A 27,547-nucleotide genomic window follows, 5' to 3' on the forward strand; every position below is an offset into this window, starting at 1 on the left:
AGCCCTAACTGCACTAGGCTCTGATGAGCGAGTCTGTCTCCCATGAGACGCCCAGCCCAGGTCAGATGGGTTGCAAATGTGAGTGGAGGGAGGGAGGGAGGAAGGTGGAGCAATCCCTAGTGTTCCCTGGGCCCTGCTCTGTGGAGGGTAGAGGGGATGAGGGGGCTGTTAGACTTCAGGCCTGCTTTCCCCCATCCCTTCCATACTCTGGAATCAGAAATGGCTCCCATCGGTCCATTTAAACTGATCAGAAGCCTGCCCCTTTTCCCTGCCCCCAGGTCTCCAAAGTCATCCCACTGGGCTCTGGAAGTCTCCTACTAGGGGCAGGACCCTGTGTCCCTCAGATGGGGTTCTGTGGTGTGACTGTATCCATCGCCTGAGATCAGGGGTCTTGAAGGCAGAAGGGGAGGCAGTGGCTCCTCTGCAGACTGGGTCTCTAGCAGTGGACTGATTTCCTTGTGGAGTAATCCAGAAACATTTGTGGGTACACAGCATCAAAAGAAGAAAAACTACAGGAAGCCTGAAGGACCTTACAAGTCATTTTCCTTTATTTTCTTAACATATAATGAAATTCCAACTCCAAAGAGACATATATGCAGAGCAGACAGAAGCAGGGCCTTGGTGTGCAGCAGCCTAGAACTAGGCAGGGGGTGGGTGTGCCCCCTCTCCCCGCCATCACAACTCTCCCCACTCCTGGCCCTCGGCCATTGCCCAGGCAGAAACTGAGAAGCTGGAAATGAGAGGAATCAGCCTCGTGGTCCAGGGAGTAGCCAGAGACAGGGCCTTGGTTACTAGGCCTGGCCAAATCATTGTCTAGCTGAAGCCATGGGCCTCAGTTTCTTTATCTGTTAAATGAGCTAGAAGTTCCTGCTAGGGAATGGAGAAGAGAGTGTGCAGATGTGATGCACTGGTGATAGCTAAGGGCCTTCTGGTTGTCCCTCTGCTTCTAAATACCTGCGTAATTGTGTCTCTTGGTTTCTGATGCCATCATGGCTAAGTGCACAGTGGTGGAGCTGCTCTGGCCCTGGTGGAATTGAAAGGACTTATGTAGATAGAATTCAGCCTTCAAAGCTGATTCTGATCTCTGAACTGTCCTTGGGCTGCAACTATAGCTACCTCATCTGGTCAAGGCTGACCTCTCCCCTCCAGGTCAATGTAGAGGGAAGGCTGTGGCCAGGGGTCACACAGCAAGCCTGTGCAGGTTACTCAGCTGCTCAAATGCCTCTGATCAGGAGCTCATGAGCAAGAGAAGAGCTTGCTCCATCATGGTCAGGACCAGCTGAGGGCTTGGAAAACCCCCAGGCCCAGCAAGGGCATCTGCTTCCATGGGCTGACCTGCATCAGGGTCTTTCTGTCCTCAGGCTTTGGGCTTCAGACAGCTCAAGTGCTCATTGATAAACATACACCAGCATAATGGTGACCTGTGTCTACACTGACAAAAGGGAGTAGAGAACTGAAAGAATGAGCAAGATAATGCAGTGATAGATGGAAAGACCAACTAAAACTCAGAGAAGTAACATGGGTATTTCTCCTTCACCCTCTAAATGGCTTCATTCTGCAACAGCAGGCCCTATGTAGGGAAGCCTCTCCATAGGGAACAGAAAGTTCCAACTACCTGGCTGTCTGTCGATCTCTGCTTTGTAGCCTGTTTGCTCTGCACACATGTACACAGAGGCGTGTGGCGACAGCCATGCCCCTGGGGAAAGAACACAGGGCAAGTGGAAAGAGCAGCCCTGGTCTAGACCATGTCTTCTGGACCCGTGCTGTGTCTGCACTTAGGGGCTGCAAGCCCGTAGAGCTCTGCCGGTCCCTGCCACTTTGCAGAAGGAGGTCGCTGAGGCCCTGAGATAGGGGCGATTTCAAGGTCAGGCAGTAAGTCCGAGCAGGTCGGGGGCCTTGGAGCAAGCAGAACTGAAGGAGCAAAGCTTGCCCCCTCCACTGCACCTCCTGGGATCTCTTCCCCCTCCAAGCACCATTGGGAGCAAGGTGCGTGTTAGGAGAAGAAGGAGGGCTGTGCCCAAAGGCACAAAGCAATTACGGTAGAATCCCAGGCATGTGCACAGGTGAGTCGGCGAGCAACTTTGGGGCGAGGGGGGGACTTTCTGGCACACCTCCCATCACGCTCTGAGGGGGCGACTAGCAGGTGGGTCCCTTTCTTTCACCTCCTCCACGACTTCAAGGGAGTGAGTGAATTGGTAAATCTTGGTCCCCAGGAAGCTCTGAGGCCAGGAAACAGAAAGAGAAAGAAAGAGATAGAAACACCCCCAAATGAGGCTTGACCATGCAGGTCTGGCAGGTCTTGGGGAAGTGACTTTGGCCAGCTTGTCAGAGTGTCTACAGTATGGATTTCACCCATCCCCTCCCTCCGCCCGCCCCGTCCCTGCCCCTGCCCCTGCCCCCTACGTGGATGCCCGGGCCAGACCCCTTCTATTTGGGTTTCATCTCCACCCTGGAGTTGATGTCGTCGGCATCCAGGTCGTACTCCTCCACCTGGCCGCTGGTCCACACCTTCACGCGGTCTGTGAAGTCACTGCTGCGTGGGGCCAGGATGAAGTCGTAGATGAGTACAGCCAGGGCTCCCCCGATGAATGGCCCCACCCAGAAAATCTAAGAACAGAGCAGGTGTGTTCAGAGGGCTCCACTCCAAAGCCCCTGGGAAGTGTTCCCTGGGTTACCCCCCAGCCCACCACCCCGTTGGACAGGTTTTCTCCCACCTGGGATGGAGGCAGGTAGGAGAGCCAAATCCTAACATCCTGATTCCAGTGCCCCTCAGAACTGGCCCAGGCCAGAGTATGTGGTAGGGGCACCTCCTTGCCTCTGCGTGGCCCAGCTCAGGTATGGGCAGTAGCAGCCCCTTCTTGAGGAAGGCCACTGCCCCCACACTCCCAGCTTTGGAAGGGCCCCAGAGACCATTGTCTAATGCAAAGCTGGCCTAGCACATCCACATCCACAACCATAAGAGCTAAAATCCACTGAGCGCCTCCTCTGTGTTGAGCTCAGTTTACAGATAGGGAGTGAGCCCTTTCCTCTTCTCAGCCACCCTGAGAGGTGGGCACCACCATATCCCCCTCCGCAGCTCAGGAAACCAAGGCTCAAGCATACTGCGCAAGGTCATGCTGAACCCGAAAGTGGCTGAGCCAGGATTTGGAGCCCCACTTTCAAACATGCAGCTGGGATGACCTGGAGGCCAGGCAGCATGGGGCAGGGCCGAGCTGGGAGGGCAGAGACTAGGCCTGAAACTGCTCGCAGTGTGACCCCACCCTGCCTCTACATGGTAGGCCTCAGTTTCCTGATTTCCTGTCCTCTGGCTGTCTCCCAGAGCCTCCAGGACAGGAAGGGACACTGTGAGGGTGGGGTCAGGCTTACCATGGGACACCAAAGCTTCCCACCCCACCCCCCATGGGTCTCCTACCCAGTGGTTGCTGAAGTTGTGTGTGATCACCGCGGAGCCGAAGGACCGAGCAGGGTTAATCCCACAGCCAGTGTAGTCAATCTGTGAGGGAAAGAGACAGAGGGAGGGGTGAAGGCAGAGAGTCACAGGTGAAGAGAGAGTAAGAGGAGGGAGAGGGTGGAGGGAGAAAGAGAACAATCAGGGTGGGGGACAATGAGACCCAGGGAAAGAGGAGTGCTGACCCCAAGCTGGGCAGGAGATCCCTATGCTCCTCTCCAGGGCCGGACCCTGCCCCCAGCCCCCAGTGCTGACCCGCCATCCTCCACCCAATGGCAAGAGCCCTGTCGGGAGTCCCACTGGCTGCCCATGGCAGGGCACCCCACCAGCCCCCGCCCTCCCTTCCCCCACCTCCATCTGGGAGGGCCCCTGACTCACAGCCAGGAGGTGTCCAAGGGCTACAGAGAGGCCGATAGCAAGGGGGGCTGAGCCACCAAGGTCGCGGCGCCTCCGGTCGGTAGTAGCCAGCACGCATAGCACCAGCTGGAGGGTCCCGATGATCTCGATGCCCAGGCCCTGGCCTGAGTTCACGCCATCAGCCAGCTGCAGGGGAGAGAGGTGGTGAGGACTGGTGAGGAGGGTAGGCAGGGACTGTGTCCCAGGACCCCAAGTATACCCAGGCCTCCCAGGCCCAGGCATGAAGGGCACACCCTCAGATGGGCCTTCAGAGCCCATCACAGGGTCCTGGGCAAGCATACACAGCAGGTAGTGGAAATCAGGCCTTGAACCCACCCACTGCTGTTGATGAAACTCCAGCCCAGCCCCTAATACCTGCCTAGACCCAGGCCCCACTCTGCCTAGAAGCTGGAGAGGCCTGGGGTGAGCTGAAGCCTTTGCATCCAGCTGTATCCAGGCCAGGGTATTCTGGGGTACCAAGGCCAGAGGAAAGGGGCGAGCCCCAGGCATGAAGGTGATGGTCAGGAGCACTCCTAGGAGAAGAGGTGCAAAAAGGTGGGAAGGCCCAGCAGGGGACATGGCTTCATACCCAAAAGTCCAGAACATTCCACCCCATGCCCGACTGCATCTAAATTCCAGGGCTGAGGAGGCCTTCAGTGAGGTCCTGGCTCCCTCCACCCCTCTTTCTCCTCTGTGCCTGCCTCCCTTATTGTCTCCACCCTCTCTCTCTCCTTCTCCACCCCTGTCTCTTTCCTTGGTCCAAGGCCTGTCTCCCATTGCTTCTGGCCCTGCCCTCCCTGTCTCTCCTTCTCTCTTCTTCCTCCCACTGCTGGCCCCAGCCTCACCCTCCCTCTGCCTGGCCAGATAGGCCCCGCCACCACCGTCTGGCTGCCACTTACTTCTGGGCCACTTTTAGAAACATGACTCATGGAAAGAGAAGGGAATGGGAGCTGCCGTGAGGTCATGAAAGCCCTCCCCATGCAGCTGCCCCCGGAGGACCCCTCCCCAGGAAGCCCCAGCACCTTCCACTATGCTTTGTGGCCATCCCAGGGGCTAAGTGCACTCACACAGGGGAGCGGGACCACATCAGCAAAGGCTCACTTGCAAAGATGCCCAGATGAGGCCACTTAGGCTGCCTTCTCCCAGGCAGGGCTGGTGCACCCAAACACTTCCCAGCTGGGAGACTCACTACCCAGCTCCCATCCTCAGGATATGGGAGTGTCTCCAAGGCCATAGAGAATTTTGCAAAATCCAAGGTAGGGGGGCACACCTTGGAGGTTTTCCCAGCCCCACCCTGAGGCCATCCTACAAGAACAATTCTCTTCCCGCCTTTGTCTGCAGCCCTGGGTTACAGGGAATGACTCACATCCCCTCCCCTGCCTTGCAGCCCCAGCTTTGGGCCTTTCCTGGCGGACCCCAGGGCTACATCCCTTAGGTCCGCCAGCCCTCTGGCCAATGCCCAGTTCCCTTTCTGTCCCAAGGTTGGGCCAAAGAGGCAGAAGCCCTGTGTTCAGGTTCTGACTCTTCTACTTTCTGGCACTATAAGCATGGCTTATCCCCTCTGGTCTTCAGTCTTCCCATCTGCAAAATGGATCTCATTGTCCATGCCTGCTCTCCAGAGCAGCTGGGAGGTTCAAAGGCCAAAGGGGCTGTCTCAGGGCATTTGGAAAGAGTTGTCGACGCAGGAGGGATGGGGCAGTGGTAGTGACTCTTGTTTTGGTTCTTCTCATCGTGTGTGCAGGATCTGGGGACAGGCAGAAGGAGTGACGGCAGGTGGAGCTGCTGGCAGAAGCCTGCCCAGAGTTAGGACAGGCTGAATGGGGTTGAGGCTGGTGAGGTCAGCCCGGCTAGTCCTGATGCCCACCCACACTTGCACCTGTGAGGCCCCTGTCCCTCTGTATCTCAGCCCTCAGGAAGTTCACGGCTCCTTGTATTCCTCTCTCTTCTGATCTCCAGGGTTGGCCTAATTGCTAGCTGGCAGAAGTCCTGAAACCAGCCCTTCCCTGATGATTAATGGAGTCATCGCTGTAAGTGGCTCCCACCTTGGAGAACCCTCCCAGCCCCATCCCTCACAGATGTGACCAGAAGGAGCTCATCTCCTCTAGTTCTTAACCAGGTGCAAGAGCCCCAGCCCCTACCCAAAGACAACATGCTTTTCATGCAAAGTGGGCAGAGCAGAGGGTGACTGTTCCAGGCCCTGTACTCTGAATCCTTGGGAAGGGGAGGGGTCAGCCACCTGCCCTGGGAATTCTGGAATGTGCCTTCCTGTCTGCTGAGAACCACATGGGCTGACAGCCTTCCTCTCCAATACCCACTACCACCACCACCAGGAAGGCTCCCCTGATTGCTTCAACATCTACTGACAACCTTCCTTCAACTATCTAATACACTTGCATTATTTACATCTGGAAACACTTGATAATTCAGAATTGGAAGGGGCACTCAAAGGCCTGTTGAAACTCAATGTCCAGGAAAGAGCAGGTAAAATACTTCAAAATGTACGTTACTGTTCACAACCCATTAAATTTGAAAACTTGCTTAAACAAGGACAGTTCCCGTTGTAGTCACTTGTTTTATATATATACACACGCATATATATGTGTGTGTATATATATATACACACACATATATATGCGTGTGTATATATATATGTATGTGTGTGTGTGTGTATATATATATATATATTTGCACATCCCCAGGTAGTTTTGTCTGGCCCAGGTCTTATTAAGGCAAAAAAAAAAAAGAATCAGAACAATTCTCAATTCTCAATTGTCTTCTCGCTTTTGTCTGCAGCCCTGGGTTTTGTGAATGCAAGTATTACCGAAAGAATAATCCACACATTTCTTCTGAAGCGTCAGAAAGATACAAGCTCTCCATTTTGTACTAAGCCCTTGTAAGCCCACTACTCAAGGCCCAGTTCAGACCCCACCAGCTCTTAGAAGCCTTCCCAGATCCTTGGCTGGAATTAACTTCTGCTCCCACCCACCATGCCCTCACTGAATTCTCTGTGCATCTTGTAGGAAATCAATCTTCCTGAGGCCTAAGTGGGTGCATCTCCTCCTGGCCTGGGAGCTCGGTGAGGACAGAATGGGGGACCTCTGCCATTTCTCTGCCCACACCTCTGAGGGGAGGCTTACTGTGTGCTGATAGAAGTGGCAGAGAATGCTAATTTTCTAGAACTCCCACCCTTGCTAGGGGCAGCCTGGCTCCAGAGATGCTCTCCGGACCCAGGGCTGTCTTCTTCACTTTCTAGCTGGGAAACAATGGGCCAATCATTAGCCTCTGGGAGCCCTGGAGGGCAGCCTGTGTGATGGCTCAGTGAGATGATGATGCGGAGGCTGAGGCCCAGGGAGGATGCAGCAAAGCCAGGATCCTTGCCCCATAGTCTGTGCCACCCTACACTCACAGGTCAATGGGCTGGCCACTCCTAGGCCCAGTCAAGGGACCTGGCTATTCCCAGCTTGGACTTGGGAGCTGGCAGAAGGTGGTTCTGTGGCTGCCAGTGTGACCTGGCTCTAGGGCAGCCCAGGAATGATCTCTCCAGGCAATGTACTCTAAGCCCTCCCTGCTACCCATAGACAGGCCATCCAGGGTGGCTTCCAAGGCATGGGGCCCCTGGCTTGGCCTGGGCACCCTGGTGCCCCAGCCTTGGGGAAGAGCAGGCTCCAGAGCCAGGCCTGACTGAGGTTCTGAGCATTCGTTCTCAAGGGACAGGAGACATAGAGGCCTGCCCTGCCCACCCCAATGCCTCTAGGACTCAGCACTAGGCAGTGAAGGGACCTATGTGGGCCCCAGAGTGTCACTCCTCCATGGGTGTTCACACGTGGACATGGGGGTATTCCTGGTTGTGTGTGTCTCTGTGTGTCTTTGTAGATAAGTGTCTGCTGCGTCTGTGATGACCACATGTGTCCAGGGCTGACTCTCTCTTTCTCTTTTTTGTTAGATTGTAAGTGGTTTATTACACAATAATTACATTTTAAAAATCTATAAAAGAACTGGCCGGGCGCGGTGGCTCACACCTGTAATCCCAGCACTCTGAGAGGCCGAGGCGGGCGGATCACAAGGTCAGGAGATCGAGACCATCCTGGCTAACACGGTTAAACCCCGTCTCTACAAAAATACAAAAACAAAATTAGCCGGGCGTGGTGGCCTGTGGTCCCAGCTACTCGAGAGGCTGTGGTGGGAGAATGGCGTAAACCCAGGAGGCGGAGCTTGCAGTGAGCAGAGATAGTGCCACTTCACTCCAGCCTGGGCGACAGAGTGGGACTCCGTCTCAAAAAAAAAAAAAAAAAAAACTCTATAAAAGAACTACAAAAATCCCCCACTTGTATGCACCAAACAACATAGCCTAAAAACAAATGAGGGGAAAATTGACAGAATTACAAGGAGGACTGGCTCACCCTACTACCAGAGTGAAAAATTTTAAGAATCTTCTATTAGAAATGTATAGAATAAATGAAGCCGCCAAAAACTACCAATAACATGATCAGGGAGGGTTTGAACCCCATAATTAACAAGCTTGATTTAAGAAAATACGAAAACCCTGTATCCCTGAATTAGAGAATGCACACTTTTTCATCAACTGATGAGGTACTGACCAAGTGCCTCGGCCTCCCTGGGAACAGCTATATCATACAGGCATCTCCGCAGGACATGAGGTCCTGGAGGCCGTGCTGTGTGTTTGCACTGGTATGTCTGATGACACTTCTGAGTGCCTCACTGTCTCCCTGTGTCACACACCCACACAGCTGCCACTACCAGCTAGAGAGGGAAGAGAAGAGAAAAAAATGAGCCCCCCATGTGAGAAAGCAGCAGGTCTCAACAAGCCCTTTATTTGCTCCCAGAAGCCATTTCATCTTCCTGACAAGAAACAATACACAAAGCAATGGCTTCCTCCCTCCCTCCCTCCCTCCTTCTTTTCCTAACTCCAGGGCAGGGAGAGGAAAAGGCTCCATTGAGGAACCCCCGCCCAACCCTCCTTGGGTCCCAGAGTCTGAGTGGGACCACCCAGTCTTGAGAATGTGCTTTGTGTACCATGTGTGTGTGTCCCCCATGTGAGAGCACATGTGTGTGCATGTTTGTGTTTGTGCCATGTGTGTACACTTTGGAGCAGCAGGAACAATCAAGGGCTAGGAGGCAGTGCCACCTTGACAAGTCTCCATGCCTCTGTGGGCTTCAGTTTCCCCATCAGTAAAACGTAGGCCTTGGCCCAGATTCAAGCCCCAGGCAGTCTCCAAAAGTGCCTCCTGCCTCACATGGGGGTGGTCACTCTCCAGCCCCAGATCCAGAAACCTAAGCACAGGATCCCCCGCAGGCCATCAGAATTGCTGATCTCAGCGTAACACAAAGCCTATGTTGCAGAACCTGTCACCCACCCCACTGGATCCCCGCATAGATTGGCACCCCCAAAGCAGCCTCCCCACCAGAAAGCGTCTACTTGCACACCCCTAATGGCAGGGAGCTTATTGACTTAGAGGCAGCCCCTTCTTCCTGTCAACAACAATATCAACAACAACCTTCTTTACACTGAGTAGAAATCTGCCTTTCAAGGGGCCCTGACAGAGAGATTGCAGGCACTGAAAGGAGCTGCTGAAAGGGCCGGGGGCATTTTCCAGCCTTTCCGGATATCTTTTAAGTTGGAGATTTCAGCCTCAGAGTCTGCCCACCCCACTGAACTGTAGCTCCTGGCTGAGTGAAGACAGCCCCTCATGATCCCCCTGGGCACCATTCCATGTGGGCAAGGAGCCCCTCTCGTCCCCAGGGGGAAGCCCTGACTGAGGGGATCCTGGCCACTTGCAGAGCCTCGCAGACAGCATTTTCCTGCCTTCACCTCCTGGTGTGAGGGCTCAGATCCCAGCCATTCAGGAGACTCCAGACTTGTTGGTGCTTCCAGAAGGTAAGGGCCATGGCCCCTGCTGGGTAGGGACCCTAGACTAAGTGGGGGCACCATCTGGAATTGGCTTGCAGTGAGCTAATGGCCACTTCACGCTGCTAGAAGGTTGCCTGGGGTGGAGAAGGGAAGGCAAGGTGTGACAGGAGGCTGTGGCCTGGGAGTGTTGAGCAGGGGTTGAGCCCCTCAGACAGGCATCCCAGGGGGCCGTGTCCCCTCTCAAAGCATGGCCCCTTCAGAGTTCCCAGGGCAAGTCCCAGTCAGGGCCAAGCATCAGGGTGGGCAACACTGGGACCGGCTGGGCTGTTCTGAGGGCCCTAAAGGGGAAGCAGCGTCAGGATTTTCCATGGTGAGGGAAGTCTCCACCACAAAGCTCCCGCCCCATCTCTGTGCCCTCCCCCTCATCTGGGGCTGGCGGAAACAGTAATTATATGTCCCAGATGTGGCATCACCACCCAGCCCCCAGCCCCTCCCTGGGCAGGACGGGCTGGGCAGGGACATGGAAACTCTGCTTTCCTTTCCCCAGCCCTCCCCTGAGCTCTGGAGGAGGCAGCAGCGACCCCGGGAGAACTGGTGGCATGAAGGGGCCTCTCACTCTATGGCTGGGGAAACTGAAGCCCAGAAAAACGGGATAAAGGGGAGAGCTTAGGGCTTCAGTCAGGCCCCTGATGCTGCAGGCAGAAACACTTCTTGAGCAGTCAGGCCCGGAATTAGCAGGGCTGGGAGAAGACCCCAAAGAGGATAGCTTTGCCCTCTGCCTGAGCCCAGCGGGCTGAAATCACAGGCTCTGGGAATCCAGACCCCTTCCCCCGGATGCAGCCCCTGGCCCGAATCCTGAGCCCTCACCACCCTCCTCCCATGCACCCCCAGCCTGACCATACCCAACAACTCCCGCACCACGGCCCCCACCTCCTCCTAGCCTGTGCTCACACAGTCCCTCTGCCCCTTCCCTCTGGAGTGTCTCCACACTCAGGCTCCTACGAAACCTCCTCCCTGATGCCTTCCTGGCCCTCCCACCCCTTAAGTTCAAAAGTTCCCGGGCCCGCCCTGACACCTCTTATCGCATCTGCCTCCTGCTTCATATCACAGGCAGCTGGGCACTGGCTTATCTTGACCTAGGGCTGTGGGCTTCTCTGGGGAGGGAGCCGGGCTAACCCAGCCCTGCATTGAGCACCCAGCAGTCCCTGGTCATGCTTGCAGGGAGCCGGCTGAGCAGACCAGACAGCAGAAGAATGAAAAAAGCCAGCAAATGCCAGGAATCCTGAGTCCATCAGCATCTCCTACTTCTCAGAGCCCAGCCACACCCTGCTATGTCCCTATCTCATAGACAGGAACTAGGGCCACACAGGCCAGTCTGTTGTGTGATGCCACATGGTGTTAGTGGCTGAGCTAGGACAGGGACAGGCGAGAGTGTCCCCAAGCCTCAGAGCCTCTCACCCTTGGCCAAAATTGGTATTTGGCTCTTAGAACTAGCCGGGACCTTGCAGGCTGGATGGAGGCCCACGGTCTCTCTAGGGCGTATCCTGAGCCCTGACTCAGTCAGGAGAAAGTTGTCCCCAATATGTCCCGAAGGGACACCCCCTGACTCACCCCAACCACTTCCTGCCACATCTTTCTCTGTTTTCCTTGGAAATCTCCATGCCAACCACTTGCCCCACCCAGGTTTTGGCCGGGGTGGGGCTCAGGGCCAGAGAGGCTGCAGGAGCCTACCCCAGGTCATGAAGGAGAGTGTGTCACCTGCTGCCCAGACTGTTCCCAGCTCCTCTTGAGGCATCCAGGCCACTCCTGATGTCCCTCCAGTTCCAGGGCCAGTGTCTGACGGGAGGCCTTAGGGGGGTACCTTCTCTATTTCTAGGCCCAGAGTTGAGGTCCTGAACCCCACCCTTCCATTGTTGGGGCAGGACAGCCCCTGAGCCCCCACCATCATGCTTAGCGCCCTTATGTTCAGCACTGCCCCTGCTGGGCTGCTCTTAGCCAGCCTTCGTGGGATGGGTGATAAGCTCAAATCAATGAAGTGAGCTGGCTGTCTGGGTGTGGCTGTGAGGTCACAAGACCTAAGTCCCCTCTCGAGGGTCAGGGTCCGCAGCTCCAAAGAAGCTCAACAAGTTAGCAGCGGACAGGTCTTGAACCCAGGTGTCTGCCTCTCAGCCCAGGGCCAGCCCCCACACTAGGCTGCTCCTCTTTCTCTCCCATTTGCAACACGCCCAGCCCAAGTATTGGGGTGACTATAAAAAATGAAGGTTAGGGAGGGAATGGGGCACAGGAGTCGGGTGTGGCCTCTGATCCAGATGGCATAGAAGGGGCCCACCCTCCCGCCTCTGCCTCGGATGCGCATACTAGAGGGTGAAGCCTTCGCCAGCAGGTGCAGAGGTTCTGCCCTGTGAGATGGGAGGGAAGAGACGGGGCCAGAAAGCCTGGGAATCACATCCCCTCCCCTACAGGGACGCTCCCCTAGCCCATCATCCCCAGCCAAGCTTCAGTATGAGCTTGACCCTACCCAGCGGAACTCCCTGAGGCCACAAGCTCTGCCCCCACTGGCAACTGAGGCCTGGAGGGGTAGAGCTGGATGTGGCCCGCCTGAGCTCTGTCCCGTACATCCCCTGCAGCCACGTCTAAACTGGCTAAAGTCTAAACTCCAGCCCACGGAGCTAATCTTCAATCTTGGGCCGAGCAGAGGATGGCTGCAGAGGAGGTTGGGTGAGGTGTCACTGTGACACAAAAGTGCTAAGCCCCCCATGGCCAGGCTGAGCCAGCTGCCCTCTGCACCAGACCTTCACCTAGCCTCTCCCGGGCTGCCAGCCGCAGGATCTGAACTTTGGCTGGGAGGCGAGAGGACAGCTGCTGTAATCACTATCTGCCATCTCTGAGGTGCCCTCAGAGATGGCCCACACCGTCCCCACACCCACATGCCCTGCCCACAGCCCCGCTAGCCTCATCTCTCTAGACGAGTCCTCCTCTCTGCTCCTTAGCCTCTCTCCCTCCCTGTAAGGGCACCCCCAAGCCTGCTCACCTGTCCCCTGGGCCCTCAGAGACATCCTCCAAGCCTTCCTCAGTATCTCGGGCCAAATCGTCCCCTGCTATGGCCCAAGCCCGGCCTGAGTTTGCACTTGTCTGAAGAGCTGGGAAAGGCCGTGTCTGGGACAGCAGGCGGCTGCCACCAGGGCCAATCTGCCATGCTAAGCAGCCCAGGAGACATTCTTTTCCACAGCTGCCACCCAGTCACCAGCATCTGCTTGTCATTAGTGACCCCAGTCCAGACCCCATTCAAGCCAGGAGCCATGGGCACGTGTTGCAAACTCACTCCCACACACCCTTACACAGCAGCACAAACAAGCACACAGTTGACACAAGCACAGAGACTCATGCTGGCAAACACCTGCACACATACACACCTTCACACACACACACGCACACGCACGTGTGCACACACGCCACACCTCTCAGTGCCTGGAGACCATGGAGCCCAGCGCTTGCCCCCCAGCCCATACTGTAATCCAGGAAAACTGCCTTCAAACAGCCCCAGAGAGTGTTTTCACTCTCTTATCTTTGTCTAATTCCCAGGCGCAAAAGAGTGGAAGAGGGCCTTTCTCTTGATTCCTAGAGGTGGTTTGTTTGGAAACCTGTGTGAATGTGGGGGGCTCCCTGAGGGAGTCCTGCTCACACACTTGCAGAGCCAGCTGCAGACGGGCTGGGCATCTGGTTCAGGGTGGCTGGGGACAGCGGGCAAAGTTTCCCCGGTGTGCAGGGCTGCAGGAGGAAGGAGCTGGCGGCACAGGCAGGACTGAGAAGGGCCAAAAAGCTACAGCCAAGGGGCGAGGAACTGCTGGCCAAGCTTATTCCCCATAATAGATGCCCTGCAGGGGACATTGGCAAGACCATTATTCTCTGGATCTCAGCTTCCCACAGTGCCTGGCAGAAAACAGGCTTTGGGAGGCATGCATAGCTGAGTTCCAGCCCCAGCTCTTCCCCCCAGCTCTCTACGTGACCTCCAGCAACCTCTTGTCCTCTCCGTTCCTCAGTGTCCCCATCTGCACAATGGGCAGAGGATGGAACCGGTGCCTTTCAGCAACATTCTAGAACCCCCCAAGCCCAGGGACACCCCACTCACGTCATTGCGGCCAAGCGAGTTCCCAGGCAGGGAGGAGGTGATGCCTGAAAGGATGGCGGTGGCGACGATGGCCCCCACGCACTGGGCGATGATGTACATGAGGGCACGGAAGACGCTGATCTGGCAGCTGAGCAGCAGCCCCAGTGTGACAGCCGGGTTGAGGTGGGCGCCGCTGATGTGGCCCACACTCTGCGCCAGTGTGGCGATGCTCAGCCCGAAGGCCAGCGACACCTTCACGTTGTCCTGGACCGCCGTCTGGTTGTTCCCCACCGGGTATTTGAAGCCCAGGGCAGAACCGATGCTGATGAAGACAAAGAGGGTCATGGCCAGGAACTCGGCCACCACTGCCCTCCAGAAGAGCTTCTTCTTGAACTCGCTGGCCATGCTGGCAGGGGGCTTGGCCTGAGACCGCTGCCGGGTGCTCAATTCCCTCTGAGAGCTGAGCCACAGCCTGGGCTGGGCCTATTTATAGGGCCGGGGGCGGGGCGGGGGGAGCACAAAGGGAGGAAGGCCTCTCTTCGCTCCTGGCCCGCCCCACACCACACGGACCTCCTCTGGATGGATGCAGACACGGCTCTGCTGTCAGCCTGCCAACTTTTTCCTTCCTCCTCTCCCCCTCCCTCTCTCTCTCTCTCTCCCTCCGCCCTCAGCCCTGCCCAGCCCAAGGAGGCAGGCAGGAGGCAGCCGTTGCTCTAATAGGCTTTGGGAAATTCTTCCAAGCTGGCCCCACTCAGGGAACCAGAGAAATCCAGGTGTCTCGGCCCTGTGTGCAAAGCTCAGGGAGTTCCTGAGGGCATAGCCAGGTGCTCCGGAGTGGGTGGAGCGGGCGGGCTGGACTCAGTGGGTGGACGTTGCCCTCCCTGGAGGCAGGCACCATGATCCTGCTGGCCTGACATCCCCATCCCAACCCAGAGAGGCACTGGCCTGGAGTCCCTGGGCCCAGGGCTCCAGAGGGGCAGTCAGGTCCTCCTGCATGGCCACTGCATGCCATGTTAGGGATGTCCCAGAGTCCCCAGTCCCCCAGAGCCAGGCCTCTGTGGATGGGGGCACGGAGGCATCAGAAGTTGCAGAGAGGTTGTCTGTGGCTGCCCTCCGTGCTGCGGTTGAGGGCAGGCCTGAGCTAGGCAGAGCTGTTAGAAAGCCCCCGCCCCGGGAGCTCCCAAACTTCTCGAGAGCAATTTGAACCAATGATTTGAGGGCAGGTTGGTGAAGATGGGGACAGTTTAGGACTTTCCTCTCAAGGCAGTCACACTGGCAGGTCACCGTGAAGGTGGAACGAATGGCAGCCCCACCTGGCATTGGAAGGTGCTGGAGAGGAGGGAGGGAGGGAGCAGGAGAGAAAGGGAGAGACAGAGAGATGCAGGCTGAGGGGAGGAGAAGAGACAGACAAGGAGAAAGGAAAGACAGTAGCAGGGAAATAGAGCAAAAGTGGAAGTGAAAGAGACAGATCCCCAGCCAGAGACAGTGAGACAAGCAGGGCCGAGAGAGACAGAGAGAGCGCAGAGGGCTAGGAAAAGACAAACTGAAACAGGGGAGATAGGACTGGACCCAGAGCCAAGAAGCAGAAAGGGAGCGATAAATGAGGAGAGGCAGAGAGCGGGAGGGGCCAGACGAGCCCCTGCAGAGGGAGGGGCCAAGGCCCTGCTGCAGATCCCCGTGGGCTGCCTGTGCCCTGGGCATCTCCAATCCAGAGGCCTAGCACCAGCCAACAAACAACAAGAATCTGGACTCCAGGGCCAGCAAGCTGTCAGGAACCCCTGGGCCTGGCCCTCTTGCCTGCTGCATGGAACGTGCTGGAAGAACCAGGCCCAAGAGGGAGGGTCCCCCTGCGCCCCCTAGGGAGGGCCTGGGATGATCTGGGCTCTCCTCCCACCTCCTGCCTGCCCCACCACAGTCCCACTCGGGAGTGTTGGCATCTTCCCATTTATAGGTAGGAAACTGAGGCCCAGTGAGAGGACTTCTCTAAGTGTGCCTGGGGCAGGGCAAGGATGAGTGGGTCTTATGCCTCTTGTCCAGGGGCCATCCTGCAGAGAATGACACCAGTTGTTACTGGCCACCCCTCTGCCCAGCTGTGGCCTGGCTCTCGGGGTGAATTGCCAGGGACCAGCCTGGTGTGTGTTTGCTGGGGCTGCAGGTGGGGAAGATGCATTCCCCTAAGTGCCTGTATAGGACGGTGGTGGCCAACAGGCCCTGCCTGCTCAGACAGCCCGGGTGGCCGAAGGTCATAAGTACTTTCTTAGCTGTCCAGGAGAGGGAACTGGCCCCACTGGGCTACTTCCTGGGCCCTCCTCTACATCCTTTCCTCTGAGGAGCCCTGGCTCAGCATTCCAGGCTCTGGGAGGCTCCCTCATGCCCCTGGCCCCTGGCCCCTAGCCTCTGGCCCCATGCCATGGCAGGGACACTGACCCACATGAGGAGCTCTCTGGTCAGTTTCAGGGACATCCAACCAGAGCTCTCTCTGCAGGGCTAGGATCCCCTCATCTTGAAGTTTTGGAGGGCAGACTGTTTCTCCTGCAGACCTGGCTCCTCAGGGCAGGGGTGGCACCCCTTAGACCAGGGTCCTCTGGAACATGGCCATTTCCCTTCAGGCCACAGGCTCCTGGGTATCTCCCATAGACCATGTCTACTGAGGGACATACATACCTCCTCCTCCCCTCACCTGTCCCTGTCCTGCTATGTTCTGAGGCTGGCGGGTGCTGGGACCCAGCCAAGAAGACTTGAGGAAAGAAGCGGGGGCAGAGTTGGCACCAGGCCGCAAGGAGCCACTGAACTCAGGCCAGTGTGGCCATGCAGAGTGGCAGAGACAGGAAAACAGGCCTGCATGGACCCAGGCATGTCCCATGTGTCCATGATGGTGTCCGTGGCTGGGTCAGCATCTGTGCAGCCGAGGACCCATGATTTTCCAGGGGGCCCATGTGGGTGAGAGTCATCTGGAACTTACTAATTTATCCAACATATAGTTGGATAAATGTTTAGTGTGTGTCACATGCCAGACATTGCTCTGCGTACAGGGGAGACAGCCACGAGCCAGACAGACCAGCTCCTGTTCACATGCAGTTTCCATCTTGGCGTGAGGGCCCGCAGGTTAGGTGAGGACACGGTGGCTGATGATCGAGGTATTGTGGAGTGTGTGTGTGTGTGTGTGTGTGCTCAGCAGAAGCCCCTGTTCTGTACTGGGGCAGGAGGCCAGGGGGAAGTGGTCAGGCAAAGCACTTTTGTCCAGGCAGGTAGGTGCCCACCAATCTCAGGAGGCTATGACGGTCCTCAGGGTGTCACTCCACCACCCCTTGCATCTCCCACCCTCTCCCCCTTGTGAGTGTGGCCTGTGCCTTTAATACCACCATTAAGGCTCCATTCTTTTGGAGGAAGGCATGGCTGTCACCAGGAGGCGCCACCAGAATGCAGGCACGGCCAGGAATGCCAATACAGAGCTCATGTGTCCACCACCTCCGAGGGGCCCTGTGGCTGTTACCTGGCCATGTGGCTAAAAAGGGGAAAGGCTTGCCGCTGGAGCCCCAGGCCCAGGGACGTCTCCAACCCCTCCGCCTCCTTCTCCCTGATCTGCCACAAATTCAGGCCAACGAGAGAAGGAAGGAAGGAAGGAAGAAAGGACACAGTGTCCAGCTGGGGACTGTTTCCTGCAACCCCAGAAGGCTCAGATTCTAAGTGACTTGCCAAGGAAAGGCAGAGCTGGCACTAAACCTCAGGACGCCCCCATCCCAGAGCCCAAATGCAGTTCTCTGCACACCTGTCAGGAAGGGCCCCCGATGACCTGGTTACCAGACAGAAACCCCAGTACAAAATTTGGGGGGTGCAGGCCCAGAGAGGTGCCAGGATGGGTTGGGGGTGGGGAGGGAGGGAGGGGACAGCCTCCAACAACCCTGTATAATTAGGGTGGTGGGGTGGGAATGGAAGCACCGGGCTAAGAGTGGGCACCAGAGGAGCTGAGGGCAACCAGAGCCACCCCTGTGGTCCCAGTGAGCCCTAGGAGGCTGGGCTCCAGGGCAGGTACTGTGTGCAGCCCAGCTCTCTTCCAGGACTTCCTGACTTGGCAGGTGCTGTCCCCTAACCCTCTGCTGGCTCCTGGGTCCTCCCATGGACTCGGGCCCATGCCAAGCTAATAAAGGGGCTGCCCCCACCCCCACTTCTGAGCCCTGGGCGGGGCTTGAGGCCACTGAAGCTGGGCACTGCCTGGCCCTGCTGACAGCAATGGTCTCGGCAAAGGCTTTTCCAGATGTGCCTCATTCCTGACGTGCCTGGGAGACCCACGTTCCAGCCAGAGCTGGCTGTTCCCAGGACTGTCTGGGCCCCGTCTCTCGGTGGGAGAGCCTTGGGCTTCATCTGGAGGAGGATGGACGGAGCCTTGGACGTTGGCTGAGGGTCCAGACCTTGGGGGTGGTTGAGGCTATCACTGGCCAGAAGCTTCTGCTAAGTGCAGGGCAGAGGGGCTGAGGCGGGCTGGACCATTCTTCTGGGGTCAGCAGGGATTTCCCGCCCACAAGCCTGGCTAGGGGAAACAGTGACTTCATTCCCTCCAGGAGGGCCAGCAGGAAGATGGAGTTTGGGGTTGGAGGGGACTCAGACAGCAGACTGGTCCTGACCATCTAGTCACCATCAGCTCACCCACAGCTTGGATGAATTTTCCAGAATCATTCAGGCTTTCCTGAATTGGGGCAGAGAACCCTGATGGAGGGTGGGAAGAAAGGACCCAGTCCCCGAGGCTGCTAGAAAGGAGGTGGTGAAAAATCAGAAAATGCTCCCCCCAGCGAATCCATCCCAAATGACCAGTGGCTCCTGGCTCTGCTTAAAGATCCTCCACAGGGCATCCGCTGCCATCCCTCTCCTGACTCTGACCTGCTGGCCCTGGCTCTCAGGTCACCCGCACAGGCCTGCACCCACAGGAGGCCATGGGCCAGACTTGGTACCAGTCTAGAGTGGTCCTTTGCACGAGGCAAGGCCAGCCCTCTCCAAGCCTGGGGGAGCAGAGGAAGGGCCCAGGCCCAGAGCACACAGACCCAGAAAAGAGACAGGATGGCCCCAGGGCCTCTCAAGTTCCTCTGCCCGGAGCTCTCCACTGGCTGTCCTTTTGAGGTCCTCACCACACCTTCCTGCTCTAGACAGAGGCCCCGGCTCCATACCCCAGGCTGGCCGTGCCTGGGTGCTGGCACCCACACTCTTCCTTCTGCCACAGTGCCATCGCCCTCCTCCCCAGCTGCAGCAGCCCCTCCTGACCCCTCCTTCACAAGAGAACCCTCGGCGAAGGCCAAGGCCGTGCTCATCCCAGGCCCACCGTCCCCGAAGCAGGGCCTGGGCCTCTGTGTCTCTGCCCACAGTGCCCCGCTGCAGAGCTGAGCACAGGGCTGGGCATGGTGGGGGCTGATCCTGGTGGCATCTGCTGACTATCTCAATGCCCCAAGAGAAGAGATAGGCACCCACCTCTCAAAGCCTGTGAATTCCTCCCTGTCTGACAGATAATTCCTGAACATTTAGGTGTCACACGATCTCTCTTAAATCAAAAGCGGATTTAGCGGGCCACCAGTGATTCACCAGACAGCTGGAACAATTTAGTAATTTTCTAGGCTACTGCCTCCCATGCACTTCTCTCCCCGCCCCCACCCCCTCCTCACCCCCGCCGCTGCCTGCCCTGAGCACTGGCCAGGCTTACTGTCCCAGGGGTGCAGGGATAATGCTGCACTCATTTCTTTCTGGAAAGCATGGTTTTCTGATGTTTTACCGTCAACTCTGCAGCAGTGGTCCCTGCTTCATGCCACAGAGGACGAGCCACAGATACAGGATGGGAGAACGTTGCCATCAGCCAGGCTGGGGTCCATGAGGGCTTGAGGTGCTGCATTCAGGGATGGGGGCAGAGATTTGAGAGTCAGACTGAACTCTCAGAATGAGGGTGCCCTGAGGAGGCTGGGCCCTACTTCCACCCCAACTCTGTGGGAAGGAAGTCCAGGAAGGGGTGAAGTCACATTTTCCCCAGCCCTGCCCTGAGGGTGAGGAATCCCTGCTGGCCCGAAAGGGCAGGCATTCCTTACTTGCAGAAAAAGCTGGGGGTGGCATCTGTGCCAGGCTGCCAGCCCACACCCTTAGGGAGGGCAGGGCAGGACAGGGCCTCTGCCTGGAGTGGCCTCGGCGCTGTGGGGCCCTGGAAGGAAGCGTCATGTGTGTAAGTGGCTTTGGAGCACATCCTTACGCCGAGCTCCTCCTCTCTCCTAGGCCCCAGCAGACTCCCATTCTGCTCCTCCCGACCTGGGCTCCCTCAGAAGTCTCCCACATTGGCTTGTTAGATTACAAAGCACCAGGATTGGGAGAGGGGGTCAGATAGCACCGGATCTGACGCCCTCCTCTGGTACATGGGAAACTGAGGCTCAGAGGGTTTTCTGGTGGGGCAGGGTGGAGCCAGGCTGGAACCCAGTCCTGCCTGGCCTGTTCTGCTTGCCACACCCAGCCTCTTCCTCCTCCCTTCTCTGCTTAACAAGAGGCCACCTCCTCCTCAGACTGCAGCAAGGACTCAGAAAAGTGCCCGCTCTGACCAGGAACCAAGAGGCCTGGGCAGCAAAAGGAATCCACAGGAGACCCTGCCTTTTACTCTCCCAGCCCCCCAGGACCCGACGTTTTTGTATCTCCAACCAGGGCCTGAGCCAAGATAGAGGCCTGTCAACCCCACATTGACACCACAGTCCCTGAAGAGTCAGCAGCCACTGCCTCATGGCTCTGGGCCATCTGCTGGCCTTTTGTGGTTCTCATGCTCCCCTTCCCCGCCCCCTCCCACCCCGCACCTCCAGCCAGGTGTCCCCACAGGGAGTCTCTGGGTGCTGGACTCTCTGTCCACTTCTCTCTCTCCTGGAGGCTCCCATGACATCTGTGCCCCTGGCGTGAGTCCCACCCTGTTGTTGGTGGCTGCTGCCTCTGCCACCTCTCACTGCATTTTCCTTGGCTCTGTCTCCTCCTGAGAGCACCGTGGCCACTGACACTGCTCCCACTGCCTCCTGGCCCAGTCTGATCTTCTGGGAGCTTCCGGGTTCAAGCCAGCTGCTTCAAAGGCCAAAGCTTCCCTGGCTTCTTCGGTGTTCCCAGCACGCGAAGCCCAGTGAGTTTCAGCTGAAGAAACAGATGCCCTGCCTGGAACAGTCTCATGTTCCCTCCTGGGCCCAATGGTGGAACGGCCTAGAGGCAGGTGGCCCCAGAGCTTTGGTGAAATTCCTTCTTCACTGCACTCAGGGCTGTTCAAACAGGCCTCACCACCAGGACTCATATATTCATCTTAATGCCAACACAATTGTAAAATTGAATTTCTAATATCTTAATGTCTGGGGGAAAGGGCCCATGAAGGCCAAAGAACCCTGGCACACAAAAGTCATAATGTGGCCCCGACACCACCGCTGCCACCACCACCACCAGCCAGCAGTGCACAGGGCGGGGCTGGAAGTGGGCACACTCCAGCTGTGCTCACATGGACCGTGCGATAAGCTCCAGGTGGAGGGTGGGTCCCTAACCCTCTCCTCCCTCAGGATGGGTCCGCAGGCCCTGCCAAGTCACAACCAGGCAATAGACCTGGCAATAGGCCTGGTTATCCCTTCCTCTACCTCTGACAGTGCATGGGCTTCATGTACACACAAACACATACTTGCACGACAACACACATCTACACACACACGATGCGCCACCACGTTTCACACCCGTACATGTGTGCACACACATATAAATGTGTGTGCCTGAACATACACATGTGAGGACACGCATGTGCATACATGGACACACATGGAGCAATGCACACTGTGGTCACTACCACCCTGCCACCTCTGAAGCCCTGTGCCATGTACACTGTGGCCTCCACTACCTGCAGCCCTGAGCCTGTCTCTCTGGCCCCTCTGAGTGCTCACAGCGGTTGCCACCTGTGCTGCCCTCATCCAGGGACCTCCCTCACCTCCTGTCCTCACCGAGAGCTGAGTTTAAATGGCAGAACAGAGAAGCTATGGGTGTTTCTGTGACTGCATTGCTTCCTGGGCCCCCTCTTGGGGACACTCTACTTTGCTATGTGTGTCCTGGTCTCTATCTCTAGATAGTACCCCAAACCCTGAGTAGGGCAGGGACTGGGCCTGACCCAGTTCTCTACGCACAGCCAGGTGGGGAGCAGGCTCCGTGTGCAGGCAGCTTGGAAAGGTGTTCAAAGCTGAACGGGACCTGCCATCTGCCAGCCCACCAGGCACTGTTAGGAAGGTATGCTGGGCCACCAAGAGCAGGGATGGGGCAGGGCCACCTGTGGGGCAACACTCCTTCGGTCTTTCTCCCCTAGGATGTTGTGGGCAGGGGCTGGGGTGGGTGAGGCCTAGAAGGGTGGAAGGAAGGGTGGGCAGGGCCTACCATTGCCCCCGCCCACCCAGAGACCCCCCCTCCCTCTGAGGTCCATCTGGTAAATCTATTCATGTGAAGCCAACATTCCTGGAGCCCACAGGGCCAGCAAGATCATCTCACACGGGCAGATCACTGTCTCAGCTAATGAGAAAATGATGACATGGTCCCCTGCCCTGGCCCCCTGTCTCAGCCAGCTCCCAGCTCCCCAGCCTCACCCCAGCACACACACCTCCTGCTTTATGATGTTGCTCTACAGGTACACAGGTCCTGGGAAGCCACCTCACAGTCCCCCCATGCCATGTCCTCCAGGCCCTCCTGTCACCAGAGTGTTGGGACATCACAGCAGCAGGATCTGCAGGCCATTACAACCCCATAGCACCAAAATAAACTGAGGCCATGGGCTGAGGTAACTTCCCCAATGTCATACACAGTGAACCAGTCTCGACCTACTCCTCCCCAGCCCCATAAACAGTAAAGTGGCCCCCGGCAGGGCATGCAGCAGAGCAGAGGACTTGCCTCATGACCGAGGCAGGACCCGTGTCCCCACTTCCTCCCTGAACACCCCACTCCAGGCTGGCATCACAGGGGCCTTTGAAGAGCCAGGGCCAGATGGTGTTAGGGCTGCAGGGCCTGGAACTCAGGAAGCCTGGGTCCCCACGCCAGGCCCAGGCCCGTGAAGAAGGCTAAATACTGCAGCACTAGCAGCCGCCTGGGTGCGGGGGATGAGGATCCTTCCCCAAGCCCTTGGTGTTCGAGAACCAGAGGCTTTGGAAGTGGCCATTTTTCAGGGCTAGCCAAGATGGAGGGGACTGCCAGGCCTGCATCATGGGTCTGCCCTTGTCTCCTGCCCATCCCTACCCGCTGAGCCTGAGGATGGGTGGACAGAGGAGGTCCAGGCCCTGGGTTCGAAGGCTGGAAGGGTGCCCAGACTCACAAACACCTGGAGTGGTGGGGAGAAGCTGATCAGGAGGGCAGAAGTCACAAAGCCTTCCAGCAGGAGGCAGAGCTTGGACTCATGGAGCCTGGGGATCTGAAGGCCTCGCAAAGGCAGCCTGGGAGCACACATGTTCAGACTCTGGAATCCCCTGGACGGATCCCTGCTGGAGGGCCACTAATCCCCACGTGGGTGCTCCCCTGGTGGGGCCCTGGTCATTTTCCTGGGCAGCTGGTTCCACCGTGGGCCAGCTCCGAAGGCTGCTCCTTACATGTGGCTTCCGGGAACTCAGCCCCCTGTCCCAGTGCTGCCCTGCAGGCCGCAGATCCAACACTTCCTGCACCCTCCACCTAGTGACAACTCCTGGAGCAGAAGCGGGACTAAGGACCCACTCCCTGGGGCCGCAGCTCCTCAGGCCAACCACTCCCAGGTCTCTCGGGCCCTCCTTGCTCCTGCCTCGTCCTGGCGACAGTACCTGGGCCCAGTGTGACCACCTATGATGTCCCATTCACCAGGAGTGCACCACACGTGTGCACGCACGGACAAGGCATCTGAAGAAACAGTTGCCCTGCCTGGAACAGTCTCGTGTTCCCTCCTGGCCCAGGAGCAGAACCCTGAGGGCCCAGTGCCATAGGAGGGTCAACTTAGTCTGTGAGGGATCAGCCAGCTTCTGGAGGGTCCCGATCCTGGGGCACAAGCTCGCTATCTTCCTCATCCCTACAGACCACAACACAGAGGGTCCCCTCCCACAGCCTTCAGTAACTGACCCTGCCAGGGAGCAGAATGAGGAGCAAAATCAGAGCAAGGGCTGGTTTGGAAGGGATGGGGCTTGGAAGGGGTGGGGCTTGAATGGGGTGCGGTTGGGCTTGGACAGGGCTTCGTGGGAGGGCCCTGGTAGGGAAATCCAGATAGGAAAGGGGAAGACGCATCACAGGTCTTAGTTCATGCAACTTTGATTTAAAAAGTTTTTTGGGATTCCATCAGTGCTTCTCAGACTATAATGTGAGCATAAACACCTGGGGGTATTGTTAAAATGCAGATTCTGATTCAGTAGGGCCGTGTGGGGCCCGAGATTATGTATTTCTAACAAACGCTCAGGCGATGCCAATGCTGCTGGTCCCAGAACCACACTTTGAACACTAAGGGACTGAATTACAAGAAAAACTCCTGACAACAATCTAGTGAAAATAAAACCAAAGAGAGGAAGGAAGCTGCTCGTGGCATCAGAGACAGTTCGCCATTGAGCATCACTTTCCGTCTGCGCTTCCTGGAAGTCACGGCAAGAATGGCAAGAAGTATTTACCAGCTCTTACTCCATGATAACAGAGACAGCTGCCTGTCATCAATAGGAAGTCGTTTCCCCAATTCTGGCCGTCCAGGGAATTGATCAAGCAGATCTTCCTATCAGGAGATTTGAAAAGCAGGCTGTAGCAGGGCTTTCGATGGAAAGGACTCAGACCGGGCACCTCAGTAGGGTGAATCCCTGATGCGGAGTCATCATAGTTCTAATAACACAGTGCCCCGGTGCCCAGCCTGAGCTAGTGCCAGGGTCAATGCCCACAGGAAACCATCCTTTCACCACTCACTGACTCAGGCACTAGTGGACTCAAACGCCCCTGCCAGTGGAGGAACCCTGGAGCTGTGATGCTCTACCATGCTGCCCTGGTGTGTAGGGGTGGGCAGCTGGGACCAGGCCTGAGCCGCAGGAAGGGCTGAGGTGGATCTCTGGGCAGCGGAAGAGCCCCACCTCTTTCCAGTAATCGAGAAAGGCTTCCTGGAGTAGGGAACATGGCAGACAGATTTGTTTGTATAAAGGAAGGGAGGTGGTTTGGGGAGAGGAAGGTCCAAGCAGAAAGAGGGCCAGGAGGGGTGGGCTTCTAGCCACGGCAGAAGCAGCGAAGGTTCCCTCACTGCCCCTCTCCCCACGGTCGGCTTTGACTCTCAGGGAGGAGCTGGTGGAGTGGGGATGGCATGCTGCTGCCAGGATGTGGCCACGTGAGCCTGTCTTCTCTCCATAGCCCGAATTGGAGACATGGGGATGCTCTGCTTCCCACTCCTGGGTTGGTGCAGACGAGGAGGGCAGGCTCTGCCTTGGGAGCACCTGGGCTGGGGTGTAGAGGTAAAGATGTAGGGACTCTGCCCTCAGGGAGTCCTACACCACCCAAATCCGTCCAAGTGGGAGCCAGGGCTGAATGAGAAGCTCAATTAGGGCCTCTGAAGACGACTGTGGGTACAGTCACCAGCAGGGGAGGCCTGGCAGCCTCGTGCCATGAGGCCCTGGGGAAGTCACTGCCCTGGCCTGGGTTGTTCACTCCTAAAACAGGTTTATTCCTATGACAGGCCACCCCAAGAGGCCTTGGGCACCATCACGGCCTCAGGCAGGTGTCAGGGTGAGCACTGCTGAGTCCCACAGTTCTTGGGTTCTCAGCCTTCCCCACTCTCACTTCTTGGGGACGCGTGCCTCTCTTCCCAGCCTCCTTTGTGGAGATAGCAACGTGCAGGACCCAAACGACTTTCCAGAAAAGGAAATGGAAAATCCTTAGATAAATAAACCCAAGGTGTGTCTGCCTTAGCTGGGAAGAAGGAAAAAGTGCTTGGCATTTTCTGTGGTGGCTTAGGGGCGATAGGAAGTGGGTTTTGCAGGAGGCACTGGGGCTGCGTCACGTCCCCGGGCTGGCTGCCTTCTAGGTGGGCCAGACAGGGGCACTGACCCATCTCTCCCTCCGGACTGCTCGTGAGGGGTGAGGGGAGGGGTCTGAATTGAAGGAAAGGCTGGGTTCTCACACAATAGCACACGGGTATAGAAACCAAGACACTCACAGATTTTTCCAGAGTCCCCAAAATAAGTCTCAGGAAATAAAGGAAGATAGGAGAGGAGGGGCTCCAGGAAGCCCCACCCTCTCCTCTGCCCTGCTTGGGGGCCTTCCAGAATCTCAGCAAATCCTCTGGGAGGCGAGGAACGAGCAGGGAGAGCTTGGGCACCTGCCATCTGTTAGCCTCAGGCCCTGAGCCAGCACCTGGCTGGCTGAGCCTCAGTTTCTTTATCTGTCACCAGGGAGGTGTGAGTGCCAGGCTTGTTAGGGGCTGCACACAGTGTCTGTCCCTGTTGCCCTCAATCTCAGTCTCGGGAGTGGTCACTGCTGGGAATGCTGGCCCAGCCGCTGTGCAGGGCCTCCTCATCCAATCTCCTCCTTTCACAAGCAGGGAACCAAAGCCCAGAGCAGGGAGGAACAGCCTTAAGGGGGCAAGCAGAGAAGAAGCCATTTATCCAGCTGGCCCAGGAGCAGCTATGGGGCCTGGAGAGCCAGGGAAAGGAGAAGAGGGCCTTGCCTTTCAGGGCTGGGCTTGGAAAGGTACAGGGAGGGACTGACTTCCAGGGGTCAGTACACAGAGACAATGCCCAGCAGGCCTCACTACATCACAGCATCTCATTCACCCTTCCTGAATCTCAGTGAGGTGAACTTGCCCCAACCACCACACCCTCCTATCAGCTCATGGCAAAAGAGCCAACATTTACTGGGCACCTACTAGGTGCCAGGTGCTCTTCTAGGCACCTTACACTTAATCCTCACACCAATCTTATATAGTTTACGCTGTTATTATTCCTATTTTACAGACAGGGAAACTGAGGCTCAGAAAGGTCACTTTGTGTGTGTGTGGCTGTGTGTGTATGCGTGTTTTGTAACTTAGTTAAGGTGACACAACTGAGAGGTTGGAGCTAAGATCTAAACTCAGGTGGTCCAAATTCCAGTACAAGCTTGTAACCACTCCATCATCCAACCCAAGTCCCTTTTCTCACAGCCCACACCCTGTAGTAGGTGCAGCAAGGATCCCCAAAACCAAGAGAGAGGGAATGGCAGACAGATTTGGGCCTCTGATCCACAGGTCCCGGACAAGGGCCCCCAACAACAGCAGACACAGGAGGAGGTATGGGTCTCTCTTCTGGGGCTGGGAACTCACTTTCCTGCCTAATAAGAGATTCCTGGTCCTTAGGAGATAAACAGTCTCCATAATGCCAACTGGGACCCCCAAGAGCTGGGGAAACTAAGTCTCTCCATGGGCAGGGGCCCTACTCAAGCCCACCTAGGGGCTGAAAATCATCCTGCCAGCCTGGCTGTCTTCCGCAATGGACTTGGAGGTGGGAGCCAGCCAGTCCAGCTGGCCCAAGGTCACCAACGGCATGGAAAACAATGGACAGTGGGTCCAGCCATGGCGGGAGCCAGAACAAAGCCCTGGGCACTTCCTCGAATTGAGGCCCCCTCCTTTATGGTTTGCCAAGGCAGGGGGGCAGAGGAAGCCTTCCTTCATCATGTGGCAGGGATGTTTTGCAAAGATGCTCTCGGGACAGCTGCAGCCACCAGTGCTGACAGAAAAGCAGGCAGAGGGAACCGCTGCCAGAGGCGAGATCTG

General features: G+C 57.0%; 1 protein-coding gene across 3 annotated transcripts; it reads right to left on the reverse strand.

Moving 5' to 3' along the window:
- Nucleotides 1-526: 526 nt before the first annotated feature.
- On the reverse strand, nt 527-14,493 carry AQP1 (aquaporin 1 (Colton blood group)). 3 transcript variants are annotated; one of them, XM_054558935.2, is made up of 5 exons: nt 13,843-14,493; nt 3,827-3,991; nt 3,413-3,493; nt 2,449-2,607; nt 527-2,219 (listed from the first exon to the last, which is right to left on the reverse strand). In XM_054558935.2, exons 1-5 carry the CDS (start codon nt 14,224-14,226, stop codon nt 2,118-2,120), a joined length of 891 nt encoding a protein of 296 aa, XP_054414910.1. In that variant the 5' UTR covers nt 14,227-14,493; the 3' UTR covers nt 527-2,117.
- Nucleotides 14,494-27,547: the final 13,054 nt, after the last annotated feature.

This window comes from Pongo abelii, chromosome 6, assembly GCF_028885655.2.
Source record: "Pongo abelii isolate AG06213 chromosome 6, NHGRI_mPonAbe1-v2.0_pri, whole genome shotgun sequence".
NCBI lineage: Eukaryota > Metazoa > Chordata > Mammalia > Primates > Hominidae > Pongo > Pongo abelii.

What these genes read in the sequence shown, in the direction of transcription:
- AQP1 (XM_054558935.2), bottom strand. Translation starts at nt 14,226, where the DNA reads ATGGCCAGCGAGTTCAAGAAGAAGCTCTTCTGGAGGGCAGTGGTGGCC. An exon ending in ACTCGCTTGGCCGCAATGAC is followed by an intron (nt 3,992 to 13,842) that starts GTGAGTGGGGTG and finishes TCTCCCCTGCAG; the next exon opens with CTGGCTGATGGCGTGAACTC. An exon ending in CCCTTGGACACCTCCTGGCT is followed by an intron (nt 3,494 to 3,826) that starts GTGAGTCAGGGG and finishes TTTCCCTCACAG; the next exon opens with ATTGACTACACTGGCTGTGG.